Source organism: Nannobrachium achirus (assembly GCF_963921795.1).
Source record: "Nannobrachium achirus genome assembly, chromosome: 13".
NCBI classification, from domain to species: domain Eukaryota; kingdom Metazoa; phylum Chordata; class Actinopteri; order Myctophiformes; family Myctophidae; genus Nannobrachium; species Nannobrachium achirus.
In genome coordinates this window covers 21,299,946-21,326,648 of record NC_137833.1, presented here as the reverse complement: position 1 = coordinate 21,326,648, position 26,703 = coordinate 21,299,946, and the positions used below count along the sequence as shown (strand labels likewise).

Below are 26,703 nucleotides of genomic sequence, written 5' to 3'. Positions count from 1 at the left end.
GCCGCATTTCGAGCTTGCAGTTCTTCAGCTTTTGATGCTTTTGTGTGAGCCGTTGGATGAGCAAGTATAGGGCATTAATTTACGAAAAAACACAAAAAGTTATACTTAAACTCCTTCACCTGGGGAGTAGGAGTAGGAGTTTGAGTATTGGGAAAAAAGAGTTGAGTCAGAGGGCAAAGTGCTCTGTCTACCAAGCAATCTTTGTTCCTACTCTCATTTGCTGTATGGTCATGAAGTGTGGGTCATGACTCATGACCTTTCGGTCATGAGTCATGACCCACACTTCATGTATTAGGTCCCGGGTACAAGCGGCCGAAATGAGGTTTCTCAGACGGATGGCTGGCATCTCCCTTAGAGATTGGGTGAGAAGTTGTCACACAAGAGAGACTTGGAGTAGAACCACTGCTCCTACTCTTGGAAAGTCAGCTTAGGCGGCATTCACACAGGCACGTTTTATTGCGATTAAAACGAATCCTCTAACGTATTGTCGGAAAATACACAACGTTTTGGCATGTGTGAAGACGCATCCGTATTCTTTTTCGAATCAAAGAAACAAATGCAAATCCACAAAAAACGGTGGTTTCGATTCGCTACAGCAAACGCTTCACTGTTGGTGTGAATCCATCCGTCTCAAATACAGGCAATGAAACATTGTGGTAGGCTATATAGAGCCATGTGCGGGTTAAATCCATAGTTAGAGGAGTGAGGAGTTGCTCACAGTTAGATAAAAGGAAAGTGCCACTGGAGTCACTTGTATATCGGCCGATGTGTGGGTCTCTCGCCCTTGCTCGCGCGCGCGCTCTCTGTGCCAAATCATGTCCAAATGGAGACGCTTGTTACGCGCAGAGCGCAGGGAGGGAGCCAGCGGAGGGCAAGACGAGGGGCAGAGAGAGAGAGAGAGAGAGAGAGAGAGAGAGAGAGAGAGAGAGAGAGAGAGAGAGAGAGAGAGAGAGACGTTGACGTCCTCCTCTTCGTAGATATTCATATCTTGCTATTAAAAGTATTTGCTGTCTGGTTGTCTGGTCCCTCCGGCCGCCGCTGGTTTAATTTTTTGATCGCCCGTTTGCGACCGTCGACCGCAGATAAATAGGCTTAACGCCTGCGCCGCAATTTTGCTGGGGTCCTGCGGTTACATTGTGAGTTGAACTTGAAGAATGAATAAACACAGGGAGATGGAGGAGGCATTATTATGCAGCTTGGATACATACATGTCCCGTGGACAGACGTGGACTCAGTGATTCCTTGTTTCAGATGACAATGTGCAGTGTGAGGGCAAACGTATCAATTAAATATGCAAGAATGTGGCAACTTCACCCCTCCCATTCGCACGACTAAACCGAATTATATTATGAGAATGTGGCCTTAGAGTCAGCTTAGATGGTTCTAGTACGGATGCCTCCCAAGCGTCTCTCTAGGTCCTAGAGAGACCAGATGGAGGAACTAAATCTCCACACTGCCGAGGAGCACCTCGGGATTCCCCCGGAGGAAGTGGATAATGTTGCTCAGGAGAGAGAGCGCTGGAAATCTGTTGGAACTGTTACCCCGGCGACCCGATTTTGGATAAGCGGTTGATGGATGTATGGAGGGGCAAATAACTCTTACCGTATATTGTTGTAACTAAACTGTTACAGTATATGGACTGCGAGTTCAGTGGGATACATGTTTCATTGCTCTGTTCCAGAGTGTGTCAGGAGGGGAAAGAATTTGGGGACAGCTGGCATTCACCCAAATTTTTGACGAGTCTACGTGAGGACTATGTGAGTCGCTGGAAGAAGAGGATATAAGAAGCATACCAGATGGCTGCCAGAGTGCCAGTACAGCAGACAAGGGGACAGCTCAGGGAAAAGCTCACTTTGACAAAAAACCTTGAGTCCTCATCCGTAACATGAGGGCGAGAGGTGGGCCTGGGAGAAGTCCAGTCATATTGGGAGAGCCAGGTACAGTATACAGAGTAAAAGAAAGGAAAGGTGACAACAACAGCCCAGTCTATGATGTGCGGTCAGAGGGCACTGTGAGGTTTAGTGAGGAACAGCTGACAAGCTGGGCGGGGCTAGACTCAATTGTGTCCTGCATAAACTACTGCTGAAGCATTCATACTGTGTGTATACTGTGTTTCACAGATACCCCTACCCTGAAAAAAATAATTTAATGTGTTGCACCGGATTGAAGAACCTCCTTTATTACATCCACCATGTTTTACTGACTGGTGGCTGCTGGTATGGCCATCACATTAGTGTACTAGCCAATAGCCATGGGCATACAATGCCCATACAATGCCCATGGTGTTATAAGGCTATGGTTTGTGTTACGTCAGCATAGAACTTGGTCAAATATATATGGTGTAGGTGCCTTTAGACATAGAGCAAGACCTACAGTTCAGGACAGCTATCAGGGACAACTATGAACAACACCAATGTTTTCCTTTAATGGCTGTCAACTTTTATACGTTTATATTGTTCTGCATGTTGTTTTAGACTGTACATGTTGTTTTAGACTGTACAAGTGTACATGTTGTTTTAGACTGTAAACAGCAGTCAGCATGATCATTAAAGAATATCGAATCGTCCTCCCTATTTCAGTGGAGGAATACCAGGTGGGCCAGCTGTACGCGACTGCTGTGGCTAGTAAGAGCGAGACGGGTGGAGGACGGGGTGTGGAAGTGATAACTAATGAGCCTTATTATAAAAATGAAGAGACAGGACAATACACACACAAGATCTACCACATGACCTTGCCTAAATTAATTAGTTGGATTTCTTCAAAATCTTCCCTTTTCCATGAGAAGGCATGGAATGCATATCCTTACTGTCAGACTATTGTTACAAATGAGTTAATCAAGGACTTTTTCATTAAGATTGAGACATGGCACAAGCCTGACATGGGAGAGGTGGATAATGTTTACGGATTAGATGAAGAGGAATGGAAGAATGTTGAGGTTGTTCACATCAACATTGCTGACAGAAGTCAAATACCAAGAGCAGACTACAACCCTGATGCAGATCCTGCTATATTCGAGTCAGAGAAGACAGGAAGAGGGCCCATGGGACCTGACTGGAAAACAGAACTCACAAGTGACACCAAGTGTCCTCATATGTGTGTCTATAAGCTAGTCAAAGTCCTGGTCAAGTTGTTTGGGTTCCAAAAGCAGACAGAGGAATTGATACAGAAGCAAGAAAAGCGCATATTTACTCTCTTCCATAGACAGCTGTTTTGCTGGATTGACAAATGGATTGACATGTCTATGGAGGATATACGTCGCCTGGAAGAAGAAATTAAGAATGACCTGAATCAGATTATGGAGAACAGGGAATACACAGGCGTGGGTTTGGGTGACTAATGAAACTAACCTCCTTACAGTACAGTACTGCAGCACTACACTAATTAATGTACAGTATGTAGTTCCTGGTGAGATGAGTTGTGTTCCCAGAAACATCAACCCAGCACTCAAGATCAGAAAACAGAGATAGCCATAGAACACCATATATCTACCCAGTCAAATATGCTCAGAACACAAGCAAATCTATACTGAATGTGCTGGTTCTAACAGAGTTGGAAAGTTTAAACCTTACACTATGCCAGCAGCAGAACCAAAAACTCTTTTGTACCTGAGCTGTGACAGTAAAAAAAGCAGCATAGGACGGTGTGAGGTTTAGTGAGGAACATGTGCTCTTATGGTAAACAGGAAGTAGCATTCAGATCAGATCGGCGCAGTACAGAGCATAGATATAAACATAGACATAGAAAGATAGACGCCTCCTTCGGCTCTGGGGCATATGCATCGTGGGACTCGGCGACCGGTCGTTTCCCACTTCCACGTGAGTCACAGAAACGGAGGTTGGTAGGCCAATCAGAGGCAGGTGGGGGTGGGTCTATTCGTATGCCGCCTCTAAGAACAGCTGAGCTGCGCAACATCGGAACTGGATGGAGATGTGCTAATAAAGCTCTGTAGGACCTATGTCCTGGAAAAGACGAGCTGTGATTATCCAGTAGTCACTTTGATTGGCAGCATGGTCTCCAGCACTCCCGGACGTCCGGCCTCCACTTGTTGCATGTCGCTCCAATGAACTTCAGTGGTGGATGAGGTATCTAGCTTTTTATATCTATGGATATAAAGACCTAGATACCTCATTCGGCACTGCAGTTCATTGGAGTGACGTGTAAAAAAGGGAGTGCGAAAGTGCGATAGGCAAAATGCCACTCAATGTGACTACTGGCCAATCACAGTGAGTCCGTTCCGGGACTTGTAACAATCCAGGGTGGGTTGAATAAACTAACGACCAGAGGGCCCTCATTTCCTATATCCGAACACACCCTGGGTTACGAAAAGACCCGCCACCGCACCTGCCTCTGATTGGACTACCTAGATCACGCTGGGCCTACTGCTGGTATATCACTAGTGTATCACTAGCCATGGGAATACGTTGCGCATACAATGCCCATGGCGTTATAAGGCAATGGTTTGTGTTACGTCAGAATAGAACTCAGTCAAATATATGTGGTGCATATGCCTTTAGACATAGAGCAAGACCTACGGTTTGAGGCAACTATCATGAACAGCACCAACATTTTCCTTTAATGGCTGTCAACTTCAGTAAGAGTTGGGTTCATACTGTTCTGCATGTTGTTTTGGACTGTAAACAACAGTCAGCATGATCATTAAAGAATATCGAATCGTCCTCCCTATTTCGGTGGAGGAATTCCAGGTGGGCCAGCTGTACACGACTGCTGTAGCTAGTAGAGGACGGGGTGTGGAAGTGATAACTAATGAACCTTATGATAAAGATGGAGAGACTGGACAATTCACACACAAGATCTACCACAGGACCTTGCCTAGATTAATTAGTTGGATTTTTCCAAAATCTTCCCTTTTCCATGAGAAGGCATGGAATGCATATCCTTACTGTCAGACCATTATTACAAATGAGTACATGAAGGACGGCTTTTTAATTAAGATTGAGACATGGCACAAGCCTGACATGGGAGAGGTGGATAATGTTTACGGATTAGATGAAGAGGAATGGAAGAATGTTGAAGTTGTTCACATCAACATTGCTGACAGAAGTAAAATACCAAGAGAAGACTACAACCCTGATGCGGATCCTGCTATATTCGAGTCAGAGAAGACAGGAAGAGGGCCCCTGGGACCTGACTGGAAAAATGAAGTCACAAGTGACACCAATTGTCCTCATATGTGTGTCTATAAGCTAGTCAAAGTCCTGGTCAAGTTGTTTGGTTTCCAAAAGAAGACAGAGGAATATATACAGATGCAACAAAAGCGCTTATTTACTCTCTTCCATAGACAGCTGTTTTGCTGGATTGACAAATGGATTGACATGTCTATGGAGGATATACGTCGCCTGGAAGAAGAAATTAAGAATGACCTGAATCAAATTATGGAGAACAGTGAATACACAGGCGTGGGTTTTGGTGACTAATGAAACTAACCTCCTTACAGTACAGTACTGCAGCACTACACTAATGTATGTCGTTCTGGTAAGATATGTGTGCGCCCAGAAACATCAACCCAGCACTTGAGATCTGGATGGCCATAGAACACCATATATCTACCCAGTCAAATATATGCTCCGAACACAAACAATCCATGCTGAATGTGCTGGTTCTAACAGAATTGGAAAGTTTAAACCTTACTGCATGCCAGCAGCAGAACCAAAAACTGTTTTGTAGTTTTGTAACTGACCTGTGACAGTAAAAAGGCAGCAGAGGGCGCTGTGAGGTTTAGTGAGGAACATTATGGTAAACAGGAAGTACTGTAGCATTCAGATCAGATCAGATCAGCGCATACAGAGCATAGATATAAACATAGACATAGAAAGGTAGACGCCTCCTTCGGCTCTGGGGCATATGCATTGTGGGACTCGGTGACTTCCACGTGCGTCACAGAGAAACGGAAGTTGGTAGGCCAATCAGAGGCAGGTGGGGGTGGGTCTTTTCGTACGCAGCCTCTAAGAACAGCTGAGCCGCGCAACATCGGAACTGGATGGAGACGTGCTGATAAAGCTCTGTAGAACTGAATTGATAAGTCCCGGAAAAGACGCACTGTGATTGGCCAGGAGTCACTTTTATTGGCAGCGTGGTCTCCGGATGTCCGGCCTCCAGTTGTTGCACGTCGCTCCAATGAACTTCAGTGGTGGATGAGGTATCTAGCTTTTTATATCTATGATATAAAGACCTAGATACCTCATTCTGCACTGCAGTTCATTGGAGTGACCTGTAAAAAAGGGAGTGCGGAAGTGCGATAGGCAAAATGCCACTCAAAGTGACAAATGGCCAATTACAGTGAGTCCTTTTCGGGACTTCACAATCTAGGGTGGGTTTGAATAAACAAACGACCAGAGGGCCCTCATTTCCTATATCCGAACACACCCTGGGTTACAAAAAGACCCACCACCCCACCTGCTTCTGATTGATCTACCTAGATCACGCTGGGCCTATTGCTGGTATATCACTAGTGTATCACTAGCCATGGGAATATGTTGCGCATACAATGCCCATGGCCTTATAAGGCAATGGTTTGTGTTACGTCAGCATAGAACTTGGTCAAATATATATGGTGCAGATGCCTTTAGACATAGAGCAAGACCTACAGTTTGAGGCAACTATCATGAACAACACCAATGTTTTTTTGGGTTCATACTGTTCTGCATGTTGTTTTGGACTGTAAACAACAGTCAGAATGATCATTAAAGAATATCGAGTCGTCCTTCCTATTTCAGTGGAGGAATACCAGGTGGGCCAGCTGTACGCGACTGCTGTAACTAGTAAGAGCGAGACGGGTGGAGGACGGGGCGTGGAAGTGATAACTAATGAGCCTTATGATAAAAATGGAGAGACTGGACAATACACACACAAGATCTACCACATGACTTTGCCTAAATTTATTAGTTGGTTTTGGCCCAAATCTTCCCTTTTCCATGAGAAGGCATGGAATGCATATCCTTACTGTCAGACTATTGTTACAAACGAGTGTATGAAGGACAGCTTTTTAATTAAGATTGAGACATGGCACAAGCCTGACATGGGAGAATTGGATAATGTGTACGGATTAGATGAAGAGGAATGGAAGAATGTTGAAGTTGTTCACATCAACATTGCTGACAGAAGTCAAATACCAAGAGCAGACTACAACCCTGATGCGGATCCTGCTATATTCGAGTCAGAGAAGACAGGAAGAGGGCCCCTGGGACCTGACTGGAAAACAGAACTCACAAGTGACACCAAGTGTCCTCATATGTGTGTCTATAAGCTAGTCAAAGTCCTGGTCAAGTTGAGAGGTTTCCAAAACAAGACAGAGGAATATATACAGATGCAACAAAAGCGTTTGTTTACTCTCTTCCATAGACGGCTGTTTTGCTGGATTGACAAATGGATTGACATGTCTATGGAGGATATACGTCGCCTGGAAGAGGACATTAAGAATGACCTAAATCATATTATGGAGAACAGTGAATACACAGGCGTGGGTTTGGGTGACTAGTAACCTGCTTACAATACAGTACTGCAGCACTAGGCTAATGTATGTAGTTGGTGAGATGACCTGTGTGCCCAGAAAGATCAGAAAACATCTAGATATCATATCTATAGAATACCATCCATCCATCCATCCATCTTCAACTGCTTATCCGGAATCGGGTCAGTTCCAACTGAGATTTCCAGAGTTTCCTATCATGAGCAACTTCATCCACTCCCTCTGGGGTATCCCAAGGCATTCCCAGGCCAGTGTGGAGATGTAATCCTTCCATCTGATCTTTGGTCTGTCATAGGGTTTCCTCCCAGTGGGACATGCATAGAGGACTTTCCTAGGAAGACGCTCGGGAGGCATCCGTACTACATGACCGAACCACCTAAGCTGACTCCTTTCCAAGCGTACAACCAACAAGCAGTTTTACATAGTTCTCTACTCCTCCTAGTGGATACCAGTGCCTCCCCCAGGAACTGGGGAAACTGTCAGAGGAATCCGGACAAAACGAAGTGCAAACATCTGTAGGAGCAGCGGTTCTATCTCGGGTGACTGAACTTCTCATCTCTAAGGGAGATGCCAGCCACCGGTCTGAGAACACATTTCAGCAGCTTGTACCCGCGACCTTATACTTTCGGTCATGATCCATACTTTATGACCATAGGTGAGAGTAGGAACGAAGATTGCTCGGTAGACAGAGAGCTTTGCCTTCTGGCTCAACTCTTTTTTCGTCACGACAGCGACTGCAATACCGCTCCTGCTGCTCTGATTCTCAGGCTGATCTCCTTCTCCGTCTTCCCATTTCTCATTCGTGAACAAGACCCCGAGATACTTAAACTCCTTCACCTGGGGTAATGTCAAATATGCTCTGAACACAGTAAATCCATACTGACTGTGCTGATTCTAACAGAATTGGAAAGTTTACAGTATGGGATTAATGGATGAGGCTGGGTAATCTAAAATATTCTCTCTATATCTGGAAATGTATGTGTGTGTGTGTATGGAGATCCTGAAATCTCCCAAGTTAGTGTCAAACATGACTGACATCATAGACTGGCCCCCAAGTACTCTGACAAGGGTAGGCTACTGATGTCATAGTATCCGCTGCCAAACTGGTACTGCATTTATAACTTTAATATTACTGGCAATGTTTTTTTGTGTTTTTGTGCTATGAAGTTTGTATTGTCTTTTTTTTAGTAGTTACGAGTGCAGGACCTGGTGTTAGAGTACGTAGTGCAGTACCTGTTTAGAAGGAGCGACTGCCCCCGCCCCCGTCCATGGTGTATCTTTGGTGTAAATGATCAGAGTACTTGGAGTTGGAAGTCCTTGTGTCATCTTTGCCTTTTTAGCAGTTCATTTCACATACTGTAAGATGAAGACAATAGCTCAAGCATGACATTCAAGAGCGGAGCAGATAATACATTCGTGTGGTGTCACGGTCTTAACAGTCCCATGCTCAACCCACTGTCTGAACCGTCTCATCCAAAATTCAATAATCCACAAAATTACCCTACAGTATATGCTTCAGCTTCACAGTGCTGAAAGTGTTTGCTTATGTAACTTTGGCTTGCACATCTCTGCACACTTCTCTTCTGACTTCTTCAAGTCTTTCATTATGCTCTCCTGTAATGTTGCTTCTCTGCATGCATGAATCTGGCTGGCGTACCACCGCTGGCACCTATTTGTAATTGCTATGTTCCCTGGGTTCTATGTTCTCTATGTTCCCTGCTTACATACCTTAAAGTTAGGGTTCGTCTTAGGGTTGTAAGTAACATAGAACCCGAGGAACATACCGTAGATAGCTGCTTATTTTCACCTGACCAGCGGCAGAGCTAGAATCACTCTCAAGCTGATATGGAGTGACCATTTTTAATTTCTACGGCATGATTTGAACCTTATATGACAAGGTCTCTGAGGATACTGTGTGTGTCTGAGGATACTGTGTGTGTCTCTCTCTGTCTGTCTGTCTGTCTGTCTGTCTGTCTGTCTGTCTGAGCTAAAGCGCCAGGTTTCTTTTTCATACAGATTTTGGATGTTTTTAAATATTTAAAGCCTAATTTTCTGTAGCCATTACTTTCATGACCTAATGTTAAACATTTTGCTCCTCCTCATAATAATATTTAAATGCTAACTTTAGTTATTAGAAACATTATAATTGTGTTAGTGCACCTGAACCCCAGTATTCTGTTCAATGAAGAATATAAATAGTTATATGAATACTTGGGTTGCCATTTACTGGCATTCTTAAAGTTAAATTCTGGGCTAAGAGGGAAATACAACAACTCAACTCTTTGAGTGTGCTTCCACAGAAGATATCTACTGTTATCACTGTATTATTTGATAACTGTATGAAATGAATTGAGCGGTGCTCCTGGAATGACAACAACAACATCTGGCTTTGTCCAGTTCCCTAAAAATGTCTAAAGTAAACTGAAGCGTGGCCTACATCTTGGCACAAACGGCTCAACGTTTGTCGTACGCCCAGGGTACCATTGGCCAAGCTTCGCAGGGCGCGCTGTGATTTGCTAGCAGGACACTTGATGAAATTTGACTCATAAATATCACTGCTCACTTCACACCAGGTGTGATTTACATTTTATTGTGGCACTAGTCCGGAACACAAACATTGCGTAAACATAGCCAATCAGGAAGCACCAAAAATGATTACAGTCAACTTAGCCAATCAGGAAGCAGTATTCTCACATGAAATCTTTTGTAGTTTTTGAAATATTTAACTTTAAGCACCCTATGCATTTCCAATGGGAAATGAGTCTGGAGAGACCCATTCAATCCCTCAGTATTTGAGGGAATGAATGTAGGAGTCTCAGAAGTAACGTTCAGAAGAAGTAGTATGTTCTCCAAAATCTTTATATAGTACATTTATTCGCCTCAAAACTGGACGACAGTACAAAGAAATATGAAATATTTAACTTTAAGCACCCAATGCATTTCCAATGGGAAACGAGTCTGGAGAGAGAGGAAGAGATCGAGACCCATTCAATCCCTCAGATACTGAGTCTCAGAGGTAATGTTCGAGTGCCCATTGGGCATATCTTTATGTCCATATGGTGTTCCATGTTGGAGTCCCCGTTGGGTAGATCTTTATGCCCATAGGCTACATGGTGTTCCATGCGAGCCCACACTGTTTCGTAGGATCAGTATTTCTAGTTAGTGTGGTTGCCCAACAGGGCAACACATTATAATCCTAGGGAAACTTTATAGAGTTCTAGGGTAACTGTTTATAGACCTCTAGGGTAAGTTTTTCCGCTGCCATTGGAAATGGCAGGGATAGGGAATCAATAGGGAATCAATAGGGAGGGAATCAATGGGAGTGGGAATCAATAGGAATCAATTGGTCGAGCTTCACTTGACAGTTAGCTTTGTAGAATATAGTCAGCAACCGTCAGCAACCACACTCGCAATTTAAAATTGCATCTTTCTAGTTATTATTATTTTCCTGATAAACAATCCAGACTATAAATAGTAAGTCCATGGGTTCAATGGGGGAGTGGTGCTACTGTAGCTCGAGGATTGGCCAAGCTTCACATGACAATTTGGCTACAATATATATAGGCAACCACACCCGCAATTTCCCAGAATTGCATAGTTGCCAGACCCATGAAATGGGTGGGCCTACATAAGCAAATGTCTGTCGGTCCGGGTTTTCTATATAAAGGGTATATATGATGATGACATGATGATGACATGCCTACAAAAGGTATGATGTCATAAATGATGATGACAGACAGGGGGTCTGGCACAACCAGGTTGACCTGGTCTAGTTTTAAATAAGTCATACAGTAGCTTTTCTCTGCATTCTGCTTACTTTTTTATACATCTATTAAACAAGACCAATTAAAGTCCAATTAAAGATGTGGCTTCATGTGGCCAGTCTATGACGCCAGTCATCTTGACATCCATATTTAGGTGAGGCACATTGCCTTGACTCAAGTTCCAACTCCTGTAAACAAAATAATTCTAATACCTTGGAAAATGTTTCTGTTATCAGAAGAATAACACTTTTAAAACTAGTATATGCTTCAGTGAAAATGTGTCAATTGACAAAAACTGGCATGCTTCTCTCTCTACGTTGTCCTCAGACAAGCCCTCCATCGGCATCTCCAGTCATCTCGGTTCTCCATACAGTACATCTTGCCAGCTCATTTGTGCTTTCTGTACCAGCATCTTTCTTAGTACATCGTAGGTAGGTGTGGGACGTCCTCTTGATCGATGCTCCCACAGTAGTCTCGCGTGGCCAGACGGTTGCCTCCGCGATTTGGTCAAATGCTCCCGGCATACAGTCTGGCAGACCGGGGAAGAAATGATGAGTGCGAAGATGAAGCGGAAGTGAAGCCCCCACGTCACTTCCGTTTCCGTCTCACATCACACACATTTATCATTATATAAATAAAAATCATATAAACATGTTTAGCTTGCTGCTTAGCAGAAATGACATTTTAAAATATATATTTTTTTGAACGTTAATGCCCGTTTTCGATACTCGCCGTTCGGGATCTGCTGTTCCAGACTCTATATAGCATTCAGAGATTGTGGCATAGTTGTCTGGCTACGCGAGACTACTCCCACAGTACAAGCTTTTTGTAACACCTCTAGAACTTGACAGCATTGAGACAAGAGAAGTTTCCACCCGTTTCACACTTTGAAGCTGAAGGATGACTTAGGCTTTACTCTGCAATAAAAATCTAATTCTTTGTAAATTTTAGCCATATTACATTTTTGAAGCATTCTGTATATAGTTCAGCCGCTATTCAGCCAGCCCTTTATGGAGGACTTTCCAAAGGTGAAAACAAGATAGCATCCAGGAAAAGGGAGTTAGCTGGTTACTGCTCCCATGCAGCCAACTGGGGGGTCAACACACAGGCATCACAACTCTGTTTGGAAGGGTCACATGAGGAGATGCAATGTCAAATTTAGGACACCCCTGTAGAAATCGGCATTGTTAGGCAATGCTTTATGTTGTGTGTGATGTTACGTCAAAGCTTGGTCAGCCTATAAGATGTTGAGGGTGATGTAACCGCCAGACGTCCAGCTAGATCTTCTATACAACAATAGTCTTGTCTCAACCTTTGTCAAGTTGAAGAGCTGTGGGATTTACGCCATTCCCTGTACTGTTTTAGACTAAATTCCACAAGCCAGCATGATCATTAAAGAATTTCGAGTCGTCTTACCCATTTCAGTGGAGGAGTACCGGGTGGGCCAGCTGTACGCTATCGCTGAGGCAAGTAAGATAGAGACAGGTGCAGGACAGGGAGTGGAAGTGTTGGCCAACGAACCCTATGAGAAAGATGGCGAGAAAGGACAGTACACACACAAGATCTACCACATGAATTGTAAAATGCCTAAATTAATCACTATGGTTGCGCCAAAAGGTTCTCTTATTTGTCATGAGAAGGCCTGGAATGCGTACCCTTATTGTCGGACCATTATTACAAATGAGTACATGAAGGACGGCTTTTTAATTAAGATTGAGACATGGCACAAGCCTGACTTGGGAGAGGAGGACAATGTTCACGGATTAGATGCAAAGGAATGGAAGAAAGCTGAAGTTGTTCACATCGACATTGCTGACACAAGTCAAGTATCAACACTGGACTACAACCCTGATACGGACCCTGCTATATTCAAGTCAGAGAAGACAGGGAGAAGCCCCCTGGGACCTGACTGGAAGAAAGATGTTGCAAGTGACCCCAGTCATCCTCATATGTGTGCCTATAAGCTAGTCACAGTACACTTTAAGTGGCGTGGTTTTCAAAATAAGGTGGAGAACTATATACAGAAGCAAGAGAAGCGCATGCTTACCCTCTTCCACAGACAGCTGTTTTGCTGGATTGACAAATGGATCGACCTGTCGATGGATGATATACGACTTCTGGAGGCTGAAACTAAGAAGGAGCTGGATGATAAAAGGGAGAATGGTGAGTACAGAGGCATGGGTTTCAATGACTAATGAAACTGACCTGTTTACTGGGGTGGAAAGTAATTATTATTAAAATACCATACACAAGTACAATTTAGTGGTAGCGTGGTAGCCTATCTCACAAGTATTTCTATTTCTGCTACTTTACTTCTACCCCACTTTTCAGAGGGAAATGTACTGTATCCACTTTCCATTATATTTATTGGACAGCTTTACTAGCTACTTTGCAGATTTTGATCCCCCTTTTCTCCACATTTCTAGTTGTGCAGACAATTCCACTTCCACTGTAGTTCTTTGTCGCTAACGACTCCTAACGGCTGGCTTGGTTCATTAGGGAGGTAATAGACGATCATGAAGTCAACTGCCACTTCTTTTCACCAAGTGAATAGTAACAAGTCTGAGTTTGTCTGCAGGTCATGTTTGGAAGGTGTGTTTGTCCAGGTCTCAAACCCCGGAACATGCGCCAAATGTCTGGTGCACGCTGCCTGTACGTACAGGTCCCCATACTTTTTTTTCCCCTGCATTTTTGAAGCGGTGAAAACCGCTTCCAATGAATGGCTTTGTGTGTATCACGCCCATATATGGTCATTTCAGTCCAGAATGAACAGGCTTTTTCAAAAACAGAATGTCCGTTTAATTACCATATATGGTGATCTCAGTCCAGAATGAACAGGGTTTTTCAAAAACACAAAGTATGTTACCTTATGTCCATATATGGTCACTCCAGGCCAGAATGAACAGGTTTTTCCTGTCCCGTACGTGTAAAATATCAGTCCAGAATGAATAGGCTTTTTCAAAAAGCAAAATGTCGATGTCCCTCCCGGTTAGATGAATGGATACTTTGAGGATTTGGTCAAGCTTCACATGATAATTTGGCCTTCAGGGTTTAAAATATGTAGTAAGCCACAAATACATTCAGAATAGAGGTTTTATCTGTCCACCGCTTCACTTCGAACCGAGGTTTGATTTTTTAAGAATATTTAACTTTAGATGGGGGGCTGAAACCTTTCCCAAATTGACGTTGCTGTTCTGGACAACTGGAGATCCATATATGGACATATTGGTCGGATCAGTGGTTCTGGACAACCATATCGTGTTTGTCTCAGTCAGAGTGACATGGCCATGGCCATGCCTATATGGAGCAATATAATAAGCAATATAAGCCGTCACTCACGGCTACAACCACTAAGGGACCACATATATCCATCATTCCAAAACTGTTAATATGGAATAAAACAAAAACGATTTCATCTTAAAATAATGATTTTATAATAAGCCACATGCAGTTGAATGCAGTCCACCTGTGGCCCTCCCATTGTCTGTCTGTCTGTCCCTTTCATGCTCATACTGTATACTGTATTGGCATATGTCTGCCTATATCTCCATATACAGTATGGGCATAAAGGTCAGGTTGAAGTTGATCAGTCCTCGAGATACGCAAAGGACGGATACACCACACATTGACACACACGATTTGCATAATAAGTTACAGTAGATGGCAGTGACCCTAGTATACAATGCCACGGTTAAGGATCCCTTAGGTAAGGATCCTTAACCATCTTTACCCATCTCGTGACGCTCACATCTAGAGATCGCCTATTTATAAACTGGATTAATACCCGTATATAGCCTTGTGCCTCTCTGATTTATAAACTGGATTAATACCCGTATATAGCCTTGACCCTCTCTGATTGGCTACAGGGCATAAAAACAGACACACACACAGATATCTGTGAAAGTCGTGGTTGTTAGGCAACGGTTTGTGTTGTGTGTGCTGTCAGACCAAAGCTCAGGCAGCCTATATATGGTGAAGATATCTCTAAACTGCAACACTGTTTGCTGTCATTCCAGCTGGAAACTATGTCTAGCGTCCTCGGATCACTCCCCAACGGACCCTCCTACGTCGGCCCTAGCAGATATGCTGTTCCTCACAGAGCTCCTCACAGACCTCGGGTTACCATCAAGAGGGCAAAGGGCCGTATTGCAGGGCTACGGCGGACTTTGCTCCGCTCACACCCATACCCTCCCCTTTTCTCTGCCCCAGCACGCCCCACCATCTCTGCCCCCACCATTGTCTCCATAAACCCAAACAGTGCCCAGGGATTGACGGGGTTAAGGAACCTGGGAAATACTTGTTTCATGAACAGCATCCTGCAGTGTCTCAGCAACACACAAAGCCTACGGGATTACTGCCTGAACAACTCGTATAGCAGGGACCTTAACAGCTGCACCAGTGGCAGCAGCACCAACAACAACAACACAGTCCTTATGCAAGAATTTGCCAAGCTGATACGAACCATGTGGATGTCATCCAGCGGCACCAAGGTTGTTAGCCCCTCTGAGTTCAAAGCTCAGTTCACAAAATCTGCCCCCATGTTTGAGGGACTCAAACAACACGATGCACATGAGTTTCTGCATTACCTCCTGGATGGGCTGCACAAGGAGGTCAACAGGGTCACAGTTTCACCGAATGCCAGTGATGAAGCGGACTTTGACCACCTGCCAGATGGGGAAAAAGGGAAGACGATGTGGAGTAAATACCTGGAGAGAGAGAACAGTAAGATAGTTGACCTTTTTGCAGGCCAACTGAAGAGCTCCCTGACCTGCAGCAAATGTGGTTCCTGTGCCACTGTCTTTGACCCCTTCTGGACTCTCTCTCTACCCATCACAGAGGATGATGTGTCCATGGACCACATGCAGTCCATCAGCCTAATAGATTGCATGCGGCTCTTCTCCAAAGAGGACATCCTTGACGGGGATGAGGAGGCAACATGCCACAACTGTAAAGCCAGAGGTAGATGCACTAAGAAGTTCACAGTACAGAAATTCCCCAAGATATTAGTACTTCACCTGAAACGGTTCCCTGGGGGCCATGGAACAACCAGCAGCAAACCGAAAACCTTTGTCAGCTTTCCTGTACACAACCTTGACCTGCATGAGTTTGCCTCTGAAAACAGCATGAATGCAGTAGTTTACAATCTACATGCAGTGTCCACCCACGAAGGCACGGCCAAAGACACTGGTCACTATACAGCCTACTGTCGCAACCCCACCTCAGGACAATGGTACACTTTTGATGACTCCAGAGTAAAGGCCAGAGAGTTGCACAGCCAGGTGCGCAGTTTGCATGCCTATGTTCTGTTCTATGAATTGGCCTCCCGCGGATGTGAGCCTTCTTCGGAGGACGGTCAGTTATCTGGAGTAACGGATGAATTGAAAGTGATGGAGAGCAATAATACCATACATAAATCACAAGAGATGGCTGCAAAGGAATGAGATCTCCATATATGGACATATAAAAGGGTCAAGGACTGACAGATACATAGATCTGCATACTGTATGTGGGCATATTGCTCAGACTCGATGTCCGAACTTCTAGTAAAAGTACAATAGTTCTGGGCTGACAGATACAGATATTTGTGTTTTTGTTCTCTTTCTGAGTTACTTAAATATGGGCATATAGGCCTAGTGATGACATTAGGGATCTCCATATAGCGACGGTATAAATAGGGATTATTTGCACGTGGTCCGAGCGATGCAGTTACGCCCAGATATGGAGCGTGTTGTCTTACAAACAAACCACTGAGCTTATTAGGGCATGCCCATATATGGGCATTGCATTGGGCATATACTGATGATATCAGTGATCTCCATATATGGGCATATAATAGGGTTAATGGACATATGGTCATATTGGTCGTATCGGCAGTGGGACTCCAAACCTTTAAAGACCCACTGAGCATTTTCCGGGCTATTAGACGTCTAAATATTGTCTAAACAGCTAGGCTAAAACCAGGTTAAAGGTGAGTCATTTCAACAGCTATATACAGTATATATATATATATATGTATATATATATATATATATATATATATTTACACACATCTAAGCTAAGCCTAGACGTTGAAAAAACGTTCACTCTTCTCTCACCTGGTTTTCGACAGACGTCTAATATCCGACTATGGTTCTCTGGGAAAAGTACAATATGTGCAGTCTGGCAGATATAGATATTCAAGATATTAATGTTTTTTTGTTCGCCTTCTGAGTTACCAAAATATGGGCATATAGTGATGACATAAGGGACTGGGACAAGGACTGACAGAGATCTCTGACGATGGTGATGATACACGAAAGAAGAAGGGTCATAGACGGGTACTCTAACGAAGACACTATATGACTCAGACATAACCCATTGTTAGGGGTTTTGCATTTTTGTTTTTTCATTTCATATGGAAGCAGGAAATCATAGAAGAATAATATATATTGGTTAATTAGAGTTTTGAATCTACAGCTTATAGAACTGAAGTCAAGTTAAAACCCTATAGAGAGGTGCAAAAAAGACCTAATGTTTGGCACACACTCAAGCCATATGCCAGCTTCATCGGGAATCGTGTGCTTCCATTTTGGGGTCAAGGGATATCTTGAACAGTTTAATTTATATATATATAACAATAATAATTTATTAGTGAATTAGCATTTCCTATATTGACTTCCAGTCATATCTTGATTGAATAGTTTAATTTATTTTAACCAGAAAGGTGCAATTCTGGGAAATTGTAAGTATGGTTGCCTATTTGTAATACTATATATTATGTGATGTCATGTCATGCTTGACCAATCCTTATTATATTGTCCAATCAAAAAACCTTTCTACACAGCTTTAGGAACCGAATAGAACAGGGCACCACTCCTCCATTGAATGGGTTTTTTTGGGGGTTACTTTAGATATAGAGTATGGCGACAAGTTAAACACCCTTCCTAAAAGGAACACCCCAAATAAGCCCTTTACGGTCTTGTGTACGTCAGAGGTCCCATTCAATTCATAGTCCAAAGACAAGAACCATAGCCTGGTTGCCCTGTTGGCCAACCACACTAATCATAAAAGAAACAAAAAAACAAAAACAAAACAATTATTGTCCATTTGGTGATTCAGATATTCGATTGCAGATTAATTGACAAAGTCCCCAAAAAAACTGTTACTGGACATCATCTTCTGCAGTGGTTTTCAACTTTTGTCATACCAAGGTCCATATTGAGCCATGGACCACCATTTGATTAGATTTAGCCTCTCAGACCCAAACTGTAGAATATTTTGTTATCGTTGGATACGATTCTGTCCACAATTCCATGCTGTAATGATGATGGAAAATAGGAGAAACAGGCTCAAAATAAACTTCTTGTAAATTAATACAGATTTTTAACAATAATTTAACTATTGAGAGGGTGAAATGAAACAGGTCCAAGAGTTAAAGATCTATAAGGGTCCATTTGGTTACCAACTCTTCATCATTTAGCTGGGACCACCTGGAACCCCGTCTACGGTACATCTTGTTAGTTGAATGACATATTATCACCCAATCATCCATTTGGTCCACACCGCTTATACTTAAACCAGTGGTTTTTAAAAGTGGGGTATAGGTCCTTCAGGGGGTTCCAGGGGGTGCCCAGCTATCATGAGCACGGAGACGTTCCATGGATGTTTGGCCACTTGAGGTCCTTGTCCAGGAACTTCATTGTATGACACCTTCATTCAGCTCTTAATGAAATGAGCTCTTAAGTGATGAGTAACCCCATAGATGTCATAGAGCTCTTCATTCAGCTCTTGATGAAGTGGTGAGTAACCTCGTAGATCCCCACCGACTCCATGACCTCCTCGTCGTAGCCGCTCCAGTCCCTCTCCAGCAGGTCAATGTCGGTGAACGTGGTTCCAGACAGGGCTCCCCGGGCCGTGAAACCGGCCCGGGGCTGGAAGTCCACGGGCTCCAGGCCTCCCCGGCACTCGAACATCACCAGCGTCCTGAAGGTGTCGCTGTCCTGGGCGTCGTACGGGCGGACGCTGCCCTCCAGGACGTCCAGGGAGCTCTGTCGACCGCACAGCCGACACCTAAGCACCGAGTTGGCGCCTCCGCCTCGGCCTCTTTTCAGTGCTGTGCGTTCCGCCAACGTCACATAGCGCCATTTGTCCGAGACCTCGCCGCAGTTCCCGCACTTCAGCTTCAGGAACCAGCGGAAGTCGTCGCCATCTGGCCGCACGTCAGTGAGGTTCTCCAGAGTGGCTTTGAACTGCAAAGAGAACTTCACCATCTTTTTTGCATCGCTTCCTCCCCGTTACTGAGACGCAGTGCTCTTTATCATTAGTAGTTTTAGAGGACAGTCTATGATGTCATATTCATCATGACATCAGGGATCTCCATACCGGTACATGACAGGGACACAGAAAGTTCGGGACGCTACGCGGCCCTCACGTATAGGCGCATATATATACTATGGCCAGGCCACTGGGGAATATTTTGGGCAAAAACCCAGTTGAATTTGAGCGCTCCTGCGCTGACCATCCCCTGACAGAACCCACACGAGAGGCGAGAGTTTAAAGTTCAGCATTTAACAACAATGGCGGTGCACTGGTAATGTTAGTGATCGGATGGGATACTAACAGTATTTTTGGCAGACATGTAGCGAAGAATTAACGGAGCGAGTGAAAAAAGCGGATTAACAATTTAACATCTTGCTCCTGTCTGAAGCCCTGGTCGGGTAGAACAGATCGACCCAAAATGGAATATATTGCTAGCCTGACACGTTCGTTTCACTTCATTATTCAGTCTGAAAGTTCTTTCCCCCAGGGCGATTGCAGGGATGGGCGTTGCCAAAAAGAGGCAGTCTTCAGCAATTGGTTCACCGACCAACACATGACATAGTGTGGCTGGCTAGTGGCTAGCCTGTTGCTTGCTAGTGCTACTTGCTAACCAAAGAAACAGTCAGAATAGGAGCACTACGAACTAGTAATAAAACACAACATAACATGCCTGCTACTGGTGTTTCATAGCGAGATCGATACGATCGCATTTTACCGCAATTTACCGCATTTTATCGCGACGCGATGCACGGTACGGCGGCGTCGCTGGTGTACTTGGAAACACACATGAGTTCTGGGAAACCCCCACCCACGCTGATCACAAGACACTGATTCACGAGGCAGGCCTCTTCAATGAGAGCACTTCTAGACCCCTGAATCGCCAAAACAAAAAATTTAAAGGGGTGTGGCTAGCGATTCAGGGTCTGGAACTAGGCTAATATATTGCATCTTTTGAAAAAATAACAGCTGGACCATTATTTGGTGGAGCAAATAAGTACTCTTAATGGAAATATGGCCTTCTGGACCGAAACTCTCCTTTAATCTTACAGCGTCTCTATGCTTTTCAGCAATGTATATTGTAAGATGGATATAGCCTATGCCTTTGTGGTATCTCTAGATTAAGTTTGGTCCAGTTAGCAGACAGTTGCTTAGCGATGGGCAGCTATGAGGAGGTCTATCAATCTATCCTCCCTCCCTGAGCCCGGTTTTACGAAATGCTAAAGAACAATGACACGTCCATTTTTACTACGGTTTTACAAGGCATTCAACATTTTTATTGTCACATAACAGGTTTACAGGTGTAAAGAATAAGTGGGTGAAACTCATTTTCATGCACATGGAGATAGAAAGTAAGCAAGCAAAACAGGTCAAATATGTCAAATATTCCTGATATCAGTAGAGCAAATTGATATAGGCCTACTGTATATGGTGGTTATAAGAAATGGTAATAGATGAGGCAGTTCAAATAACACCAGATATAGTAACAGATACACATATGGTGCACTAGACTAGAGCAGCAATAGAATAGCAAAAGATATAGAACATAGTGTGCGTATAGAGTAGGCTACAAAGTAGATAGTAGGTCTGTGTAGGAAACATCTACAGTTGCAATCTTTCAGGAAATGTTAGCAAATAGCATACACAGATGTACACCTGTTGCATCGCATGTTGATAATGATGTGATGATTTGATTTACAACCGGCCTAAATTGGTACGCAATATTGGTACAGTATGCAACTCCAACAGAGCAGAGTTGGTAGAAGCAGACTTTGCACAACTGCACGGCCACTCACTGGCCTAACGGGGGTACCTCACTGGGCTCAAGCCAGCTTCTCAAGGCACTACCTGCCTTGTTTTTAATGTTTTTAGCAGTCAACCTATTAGGACGAGTTGGCAGTGAGAACGGCACTCCCACATTCCAGTGTGGACGGGTGGGACAGTGTTAACAAATGACATGACATCAAACATGTGACTCTTGGTCAGACATTGCCCCAACGTTTTGTGCAAACCTGAGTGAAAATGTGTTGCGAAAATGATATTTTAAAGTGGGCGATATGTAGCAACTCATTTGTTCCATCCAGATTAGCAAGCTTATGAACTGTATGGTACAGTAAACATTTTTTTAAATCAACCTGTGTTCATGACCCTGGCTGTGTTTTATTTAGATCATCGGGTCAAATTCATTATTGTGCTTCCTTCTGCTGTGTTTAGAGGCCAATCACAGTCTCTAAGGCAGAGCAGGATAAGCGGTTGCCTGTTAAGACCACTCATATCAATGCAAGGGTTGAAAACGGGGTACAGGGGCTCCTCACACGCCACAGCGCAGCAGTGAATCACAGTCAGAGTGTCTGCATTATAGAACGACAGCTCTCCCTTCTGAAGGTCTGCAAACATGCCCAGCTTTCTGAGTCTCTTTCCACCAGCAGATAGCTGCTTCTCCTGTGCATCATGGCAAGCCAGGTATTGTCCATCTCCGTGGTAGATGTACCAGGATGTCTTATTCATATCTGGACTAGAGATGTTCACAGTTGGACCATCGTTATTTGGGAGGGGGCCAGTGGTCATACCAAGCAGCCAGTAGGGTTTCTCCTGGACAATGACCTCCCAGTACTGCTTTCCAGTAGTGAAGCACTCTTCTGCTAAGACGCTGTATTGGGAGTCATATGGCTGCAGAGAGCTTGGCACTTCACCAAGAGGCTGTCTGCTCCACTGTACTTGCTTCCTGTCTTGGGACACCTCTAGTCTGGGGTGTGCCGTCTTGGAGTCCAATGACAGAGTACTTTGATCTGCAAAGAAACAACACCATTCAAACACATTTAATTTAATCAATGTAATTAATTCAATTTAATGATTACATTTTCATACATATAACAAGCCATTGTGCTTTCTTGGGTTTAAATCCTATTAGTAGACTTTGTATCTGAACTGTACTGTCCTGTGTTTTTTCTTATGCAAACTTCAAACAAAGTATTTAATCAATAAATCTGGCGTTAAAATACTAACCTAACCCCTAACCCTAACCCTAACCCTAACCTTAACCTTACACACACGCACGCACGCACGCACGCACGCACGCACGCACGCACGCGCGCGCGCACGCACACACACACACACACACACACACACACACACACACACACACACACACACACACACACACACACACACACACACACACACAAGCCTACATTTGTGACCTACTTAGGACATTACATAGACTTCCATTCATTTTTATGCAAGTCCTGTGGCCTTACCCTAACCTCTATCCCTAAACCTAACCCCTAACCCTAACCCTAACCCTAACCCTAACCCTAAACCTAACCCTAATCCTTATTAGGACCTACTATTGGTCCTCACATTGTCTATTTTTTCCAATTCTACTATACTTGTGAGGACATCTGGTCCTCACATGGTAATAAAAACGGTCTCGCACACGCACGCACGCACGCACGCACGCACGCACGCACGCACGCACGCACGCACGCACGCACGCACGCACGCACGCACGCACGCACGCACGCACGCACGCACACACACACACACACACACACACACACACACACACACACACGCTTAGTTTTCATAGCTTGTGGGGACATTACATAGACTTCCATTAATTTCCTGTGGCCTTACCCTAACCTCTATCCCTAAACCTAACCCCTAACCCTAACCCTAACCGTTGTGGGGACCTACTATTTGGTCCTCACAATGTCTATTTCTCCAATTATACTATACTTGTGGGGACATTTGGTCCTCACATAGTAATATAAACCTGTCCCCCCCCCCCCCCCCCACACACACACACACACACAAAACTATACTGTCCTGTGCTTTTCCTATGCAAACTGATGGTTGACTTTAAATGATTAAATATTTTAGTATTCTGTACTAACATGACCACATCCGTGGAAGGTGTTGCGCCAAAGCCATAGATAGGTCATCTATTAGCCTTTCGACTGTTCTTAACCTCTCAGGATCACACAGATCTTTGTCTACTTCCTGGATAGGTGCTAAATCCAGTGGTTTGCTGTAAGAAAAGTAACACATCATTAGAAGATAAAGGTTAAAAGGGATACTGAATGCAGTTGTAATATTAAAACTTGAACCAATAACTCACCCAAGACTGTGTGCTGTGATTTGCTGTCAATGGCATAGAAAGACACATTGTTTTACAAACTGGGAAACTTAGAAAATATCATATTTTAGTCTGTTTTCTTCCTTTCTTTTCTTTTTTTGTAATATATTTTATAAAAGAAATCTGTAGATTATATCCTGACATGCCAGAATGTTAGGATATAATCTAGTACTACCCCTCTCACACCATTCTCACCACATCCACAATTACTATATTTCAAAGAAATTGCCCTCATCTTGAAACAAAATCATTATCTAATTTATCAAAATATCAGTATGAATAACTGAATAAGTAATACAATGCCTGTATGAATTTCAAGTCGTTTGTCTCTTGAAGTAGAGATTTGCTGGCAGCTCTGAGGTTGTTTATCTCTTGGAGATGGACCTCCATGATGCCCTTCTGGGTCTCCAGCCACGCTGTCATGTACGTCTCCTCTGCATCAATGATTTGCATCATCAGGCGTTCATCACCATCTATCACAAACCGGATCCTGCTGTACTTTTCTGAGATTTTCTCTCTGAAATCTGCAGCAGAATTCTGGAAAAAATGAAAATATGTGTTTGGTGGGGTGGGATGGAGGTGTAATCTTGTATAAAATGAATCATCTGTGGGAAAATATTTCTTATGTACCAAAGTCTCTTCATACAGTGACTCCAAATCCTGGATAACATCAATCGCTTCACTTCTTCTCTTCCACAATTGGCTCATAGTGGTCTCTAACATGCCCTATAACAGATTGACAGACACAAACCTATATAAAACAGGCTGACAGAATATAATAGAATACAGAAGAGAATGTCAAAATGTGAGAGAATACAATTGTGAGTCAAAAGAGTTCCCCCTGCAGGATAATAAAGGTATCTATTAATGGTGTTCAACAGTGGTCCGGGGACCACCAGTGGTATCCTGGCATTATCCAGACTGATAACGTGGATTCACTTACACATCAGTCTGGCTAATGCCAGGCTATACACCAGTGGTCCCTGAGGGGGTTCCAGGTGGTCCCCAGCTAAATGATGGAGGGTTGGTAATCAAATGAACCCTTTTAGATATTTAACTCTTTAACTCTCAATAGTAAAATTATTGTTAAACATCTGCATTACTAAACTTACACGAAGTCTACAAAATGTGTGAATGTAGAATTATTTTGATTTTGATTGTTTGCCTGTTTTTCCTATGGTACCAACATCATTACAGCTTGGAATTGTGGACAAAATCATATCCATCAACGATATCAAAATATACATTTTGGGTCTGAGAGGCTAAATCTCATCAAACGGTGGCCCGTGGCTCAAATGCCGAATAAATAACAGACATTGGTATGAAAAAAGTTGAAAACCATGGATCTATAGGCCTATATGGACAGTGATACTTCACCTTATAGTCTGAGCAGGCCTCTTGGAGTTGAACCGTCTGGTGGCTCTTGTGAACTCCAACCAGGGCACACAAACAGCACACAGGAACCTTCTCTTCCTTACAGAACAGCTTGAGTTCCTCCCTGTGCTCCCTGCATTTCAGAGACATGGGATCCCCGGTCACATCCACCAGCGTGTGCTCCTTCAGAGCTGCCCTCTGTTGGTGCAATAGAGCATGGGCCTGGCACAGCGAGGCATCGCAGGTGAGACAAGTCCTTACAGCAACTGCTTTTTCCTCTATGCAGTGGTCACAGCAGATGTTGTCTGTCTTCTGTCCCATTGCTGCTGATCTGTTGATGGTAAAGTCATTTACTTTTGTCTGAAGGCTCGTATTTATCTCCAGAGTAGGGCTGGAGGGGAGGATTATCTGACACTCCGGACAGAAGAAAGGACCCGCATCAGAGACATCTGCATCCCAGACGTTCCGGATGCAAGTGAGGCAGAAATTGTGTCCACATGAGAGTGTCACTGGATCTGTGAAAAGGTCCTGGCAGACAGGACATTCCAATACATCCTCAAAGGTTCCCATTGCTCTGCTTGCCTTGCACCTGTTATGGCGTCTCAGTCTGTAGTGTCCTGCTTGCTCATAAATGTTTCATAGACCTGGCATACACGCACAGCTCATGTGCCCAAGTGTCACGTTACCAAAGATGATTTGTTATCTTCCTGCCGGCTATAAGGCCTACAAGGTTTACATTTCAGAAAGTTATTTTGTTGGTCAATGATGCATCACTACTTGCTTGAGAAGTTTTGTGTTCTTTATTTTCACTTTTTTTTTACTGATTTCGTTTATAAACATAGATCCCACTCTCAGACACTTCAAGAATATTAGCAGCCAGGTCCAGGAATCAATTTTAAAAGGCACGATGGCTACTAGTTAAAAAAAGACTGGGACTATATGATATCAAGTCATTCTATCTAGTATAGGTTCCAGTCCGAGGACCTTGTTAGCCATGCAGTGCCAAATATAATCAGTAAAATCTGAAAATCAATAGGGCTATTTAAATGTAATCAATAGCCTGACATAATGAAAATCTGTATTTTAACTGAACTGAATAAGGGCCTTGAGGGAAATAAATGAAATCTTGTGTGCCATTCTGGCCTGAGGATAGCTGCTGGTAGCTCTGGTCCATAGCCAGAGAACTCCTTCTAAAGCTATGGACCAGTGCTAGCCCTGAATACATGACTATCATCATATATGTATATGATAGTCATGCATTCAGGGCTAGGACCAGTGCTAGATTACAGAAGAGATGTCATGATCAGTGGTTAGGGTTCATCCTTCTGCAGGTTTCATGGCAGTCTGCCTATTAACTGATAGGGCCCGTATAGGCCTATTCACTTCTTTTTCGTCCACTGAAAAACAACTGTTTTTATTTTATTTTACAAACAATTTACATAATAGCTAAAAGAAAATCAGTGGAATTGCAAGGTGGAAAATGTCTAAATGCAGGCGTTTGTATTTTTATTCAGTGGTTGATGGGCTTTCAAAAAGGTGGGGAAGTCATGTTTCAGGGCTAGGGAAACAGCATGCATCCATGATGTATGGTCTTCATCCATCTACAGTAGCGCTGCCAAATCTCATAAGACCGAACCGACGTTGTC

At 43.6% G+C, this 26,703-nt stretch overlaps 7 protein-coding genes across 7 annotated transcripts; 5 read left to right on the top strand and 2 right to left on the bottom strand.

Moving 5' to 3' along the window:
- Nucleotides 1-2,539: 2,539 nt before the first annotated feature.
- Nucleotides 2,540-3,337, top strand: LOC308297214 (phosphatidylinositol transfer protein beta isoform-like; the record flags this gene model as incomplete). Its single annotated transcript, XM_080740630.1, has 1 exon — nucleotides 2,540-3,337. One exon carries the CDS (start codon nucleotides 2,540-2,542, stop codon nucleotides 3,335-3,337), a length of 798 nt encoding a protein of 265 aa, XP_080596756.1.
- A 1,312-nt stretch (nucleotides 3,338-4,649) lies between these two features.
- Nucleotides 4,650-5,435, top strand: LOC308297213 (phosphatidylinositol transfer protein beta isoform-like; the record flags this gene model as incomplete). Its single annotated transcript, XM_080740629.1, has 1 exon — nucleotides 4,650-5,435. One exon carries the CDS (start codon nucleotides 4,650-4,652, stop codon nucleotides 5,433-5,435), a length of 786 nt encoding a protein of 261 aa, XP_080596755.1.
- Nucleotides 5,436-6,694: 1,259 nt separating this feature from the next.
- Nucleotides 6,695-7,495, top strand: LOC308297212 (phosphatidylinositol transfer protein beta isoform-like; the record flags this gene model as incomplete). Its single annotated transcript, XM_080740628.1, has 1 exon — nucleotides 6,695-7,495. One exon carries the CDS (start codon nucleotides 6,695-6,697, stop codon nucleotides 7,493-7,495), a length of 801 nt encoding a protein of 266 aa, XP_080596754.1.
- A 5,140-nt stretch (nucleotides 7,496-12,635) lies between these two features.
- Nucleotides 12,636-13,445, top strand: LOC308297211 (phosphatidylinositol transfer protein beta isoform-like; the record flags this gene model as incomplete). The annotated part of the gene is made up of 1 exon (XM_080740627.1): nucleotides 12,636-13,445. The coding sequence occupies one exon, from the start codon at nucleotides 12,636-12,638 to the stop codon at nucleotides 13,443-13,445; it is 810 nt and encodes a 269-aa protein (XP_080596753.1).
- Nucleotides 13,446-15,275: 1,830 nt separating this feature from the next.
- LOC308297210 (ubiquitin carboxyl-terminal hydrolase 2-like) lies at nucleotides 15,276-16,730 on the top strand (the record flags this gene model as incomplete). Its single annotated transcript, XM_080740626.1, has 1 exon — nucleotides 15,276-16,730. The coding sequence occupies one exon, from the start codon at nucleotides 15,276-15,278 to the stop codon at nucleotides 16,689-16,691; it is 1,416 nt and encodes a 471-aa protein (XP_080596752.1). The 3' UTR covers nucleotides 16,692-16,730.
- A 2,280-nt stretch (nucleotides 16,731-19,010) lies between these two features.
- On the bottom strand, nucleotides 19,011-19,499 carry LOC308297208 (CXXC motif containing zinc binding protein-like; the record flags this gene model as incomplete). The annotated part of the gene is made up of 1 exon (XM_080740624.1): nucleotides 19,011-19,499. The coding sequence occupies one exon, from the start codon at nucleotides 19,497-19,499 to the stop codon at nucleotides 19,011-19,013; it is 489 nt and encodes a 162-aa protein (XP_080596750.1).
- Nucleotides 19,500-21,473: 1,974 nt separating this feature from the next.
- LOC308297207 (tripartite motif-containing protein 72) lies at nucleotides 21,474-25,627 on the bottom strand (the record flags this gene model as incomplete). The annotated part of the gene is made up of 5 exons (XM_080740623.1): nucleotides 21,474-22,334; nucleotides 23,442-23,575; nucleotides 23,982-24,220; nucleotides 24,314-24,409; nucleotides 25,061-25,627. 5 exons carry the CDS (start codon nucleotides 25,625-25,627, stop codon nucleotides 21,715-21,717), a joined length of 1,656 nt encoding a protein of 551 aa, XP_080596749.1. The 3' UTR covers nucleotides 21,474-21,714.
- Nucleotides 25,628-26,703: the final 1,076 nt, after the last annotated feature.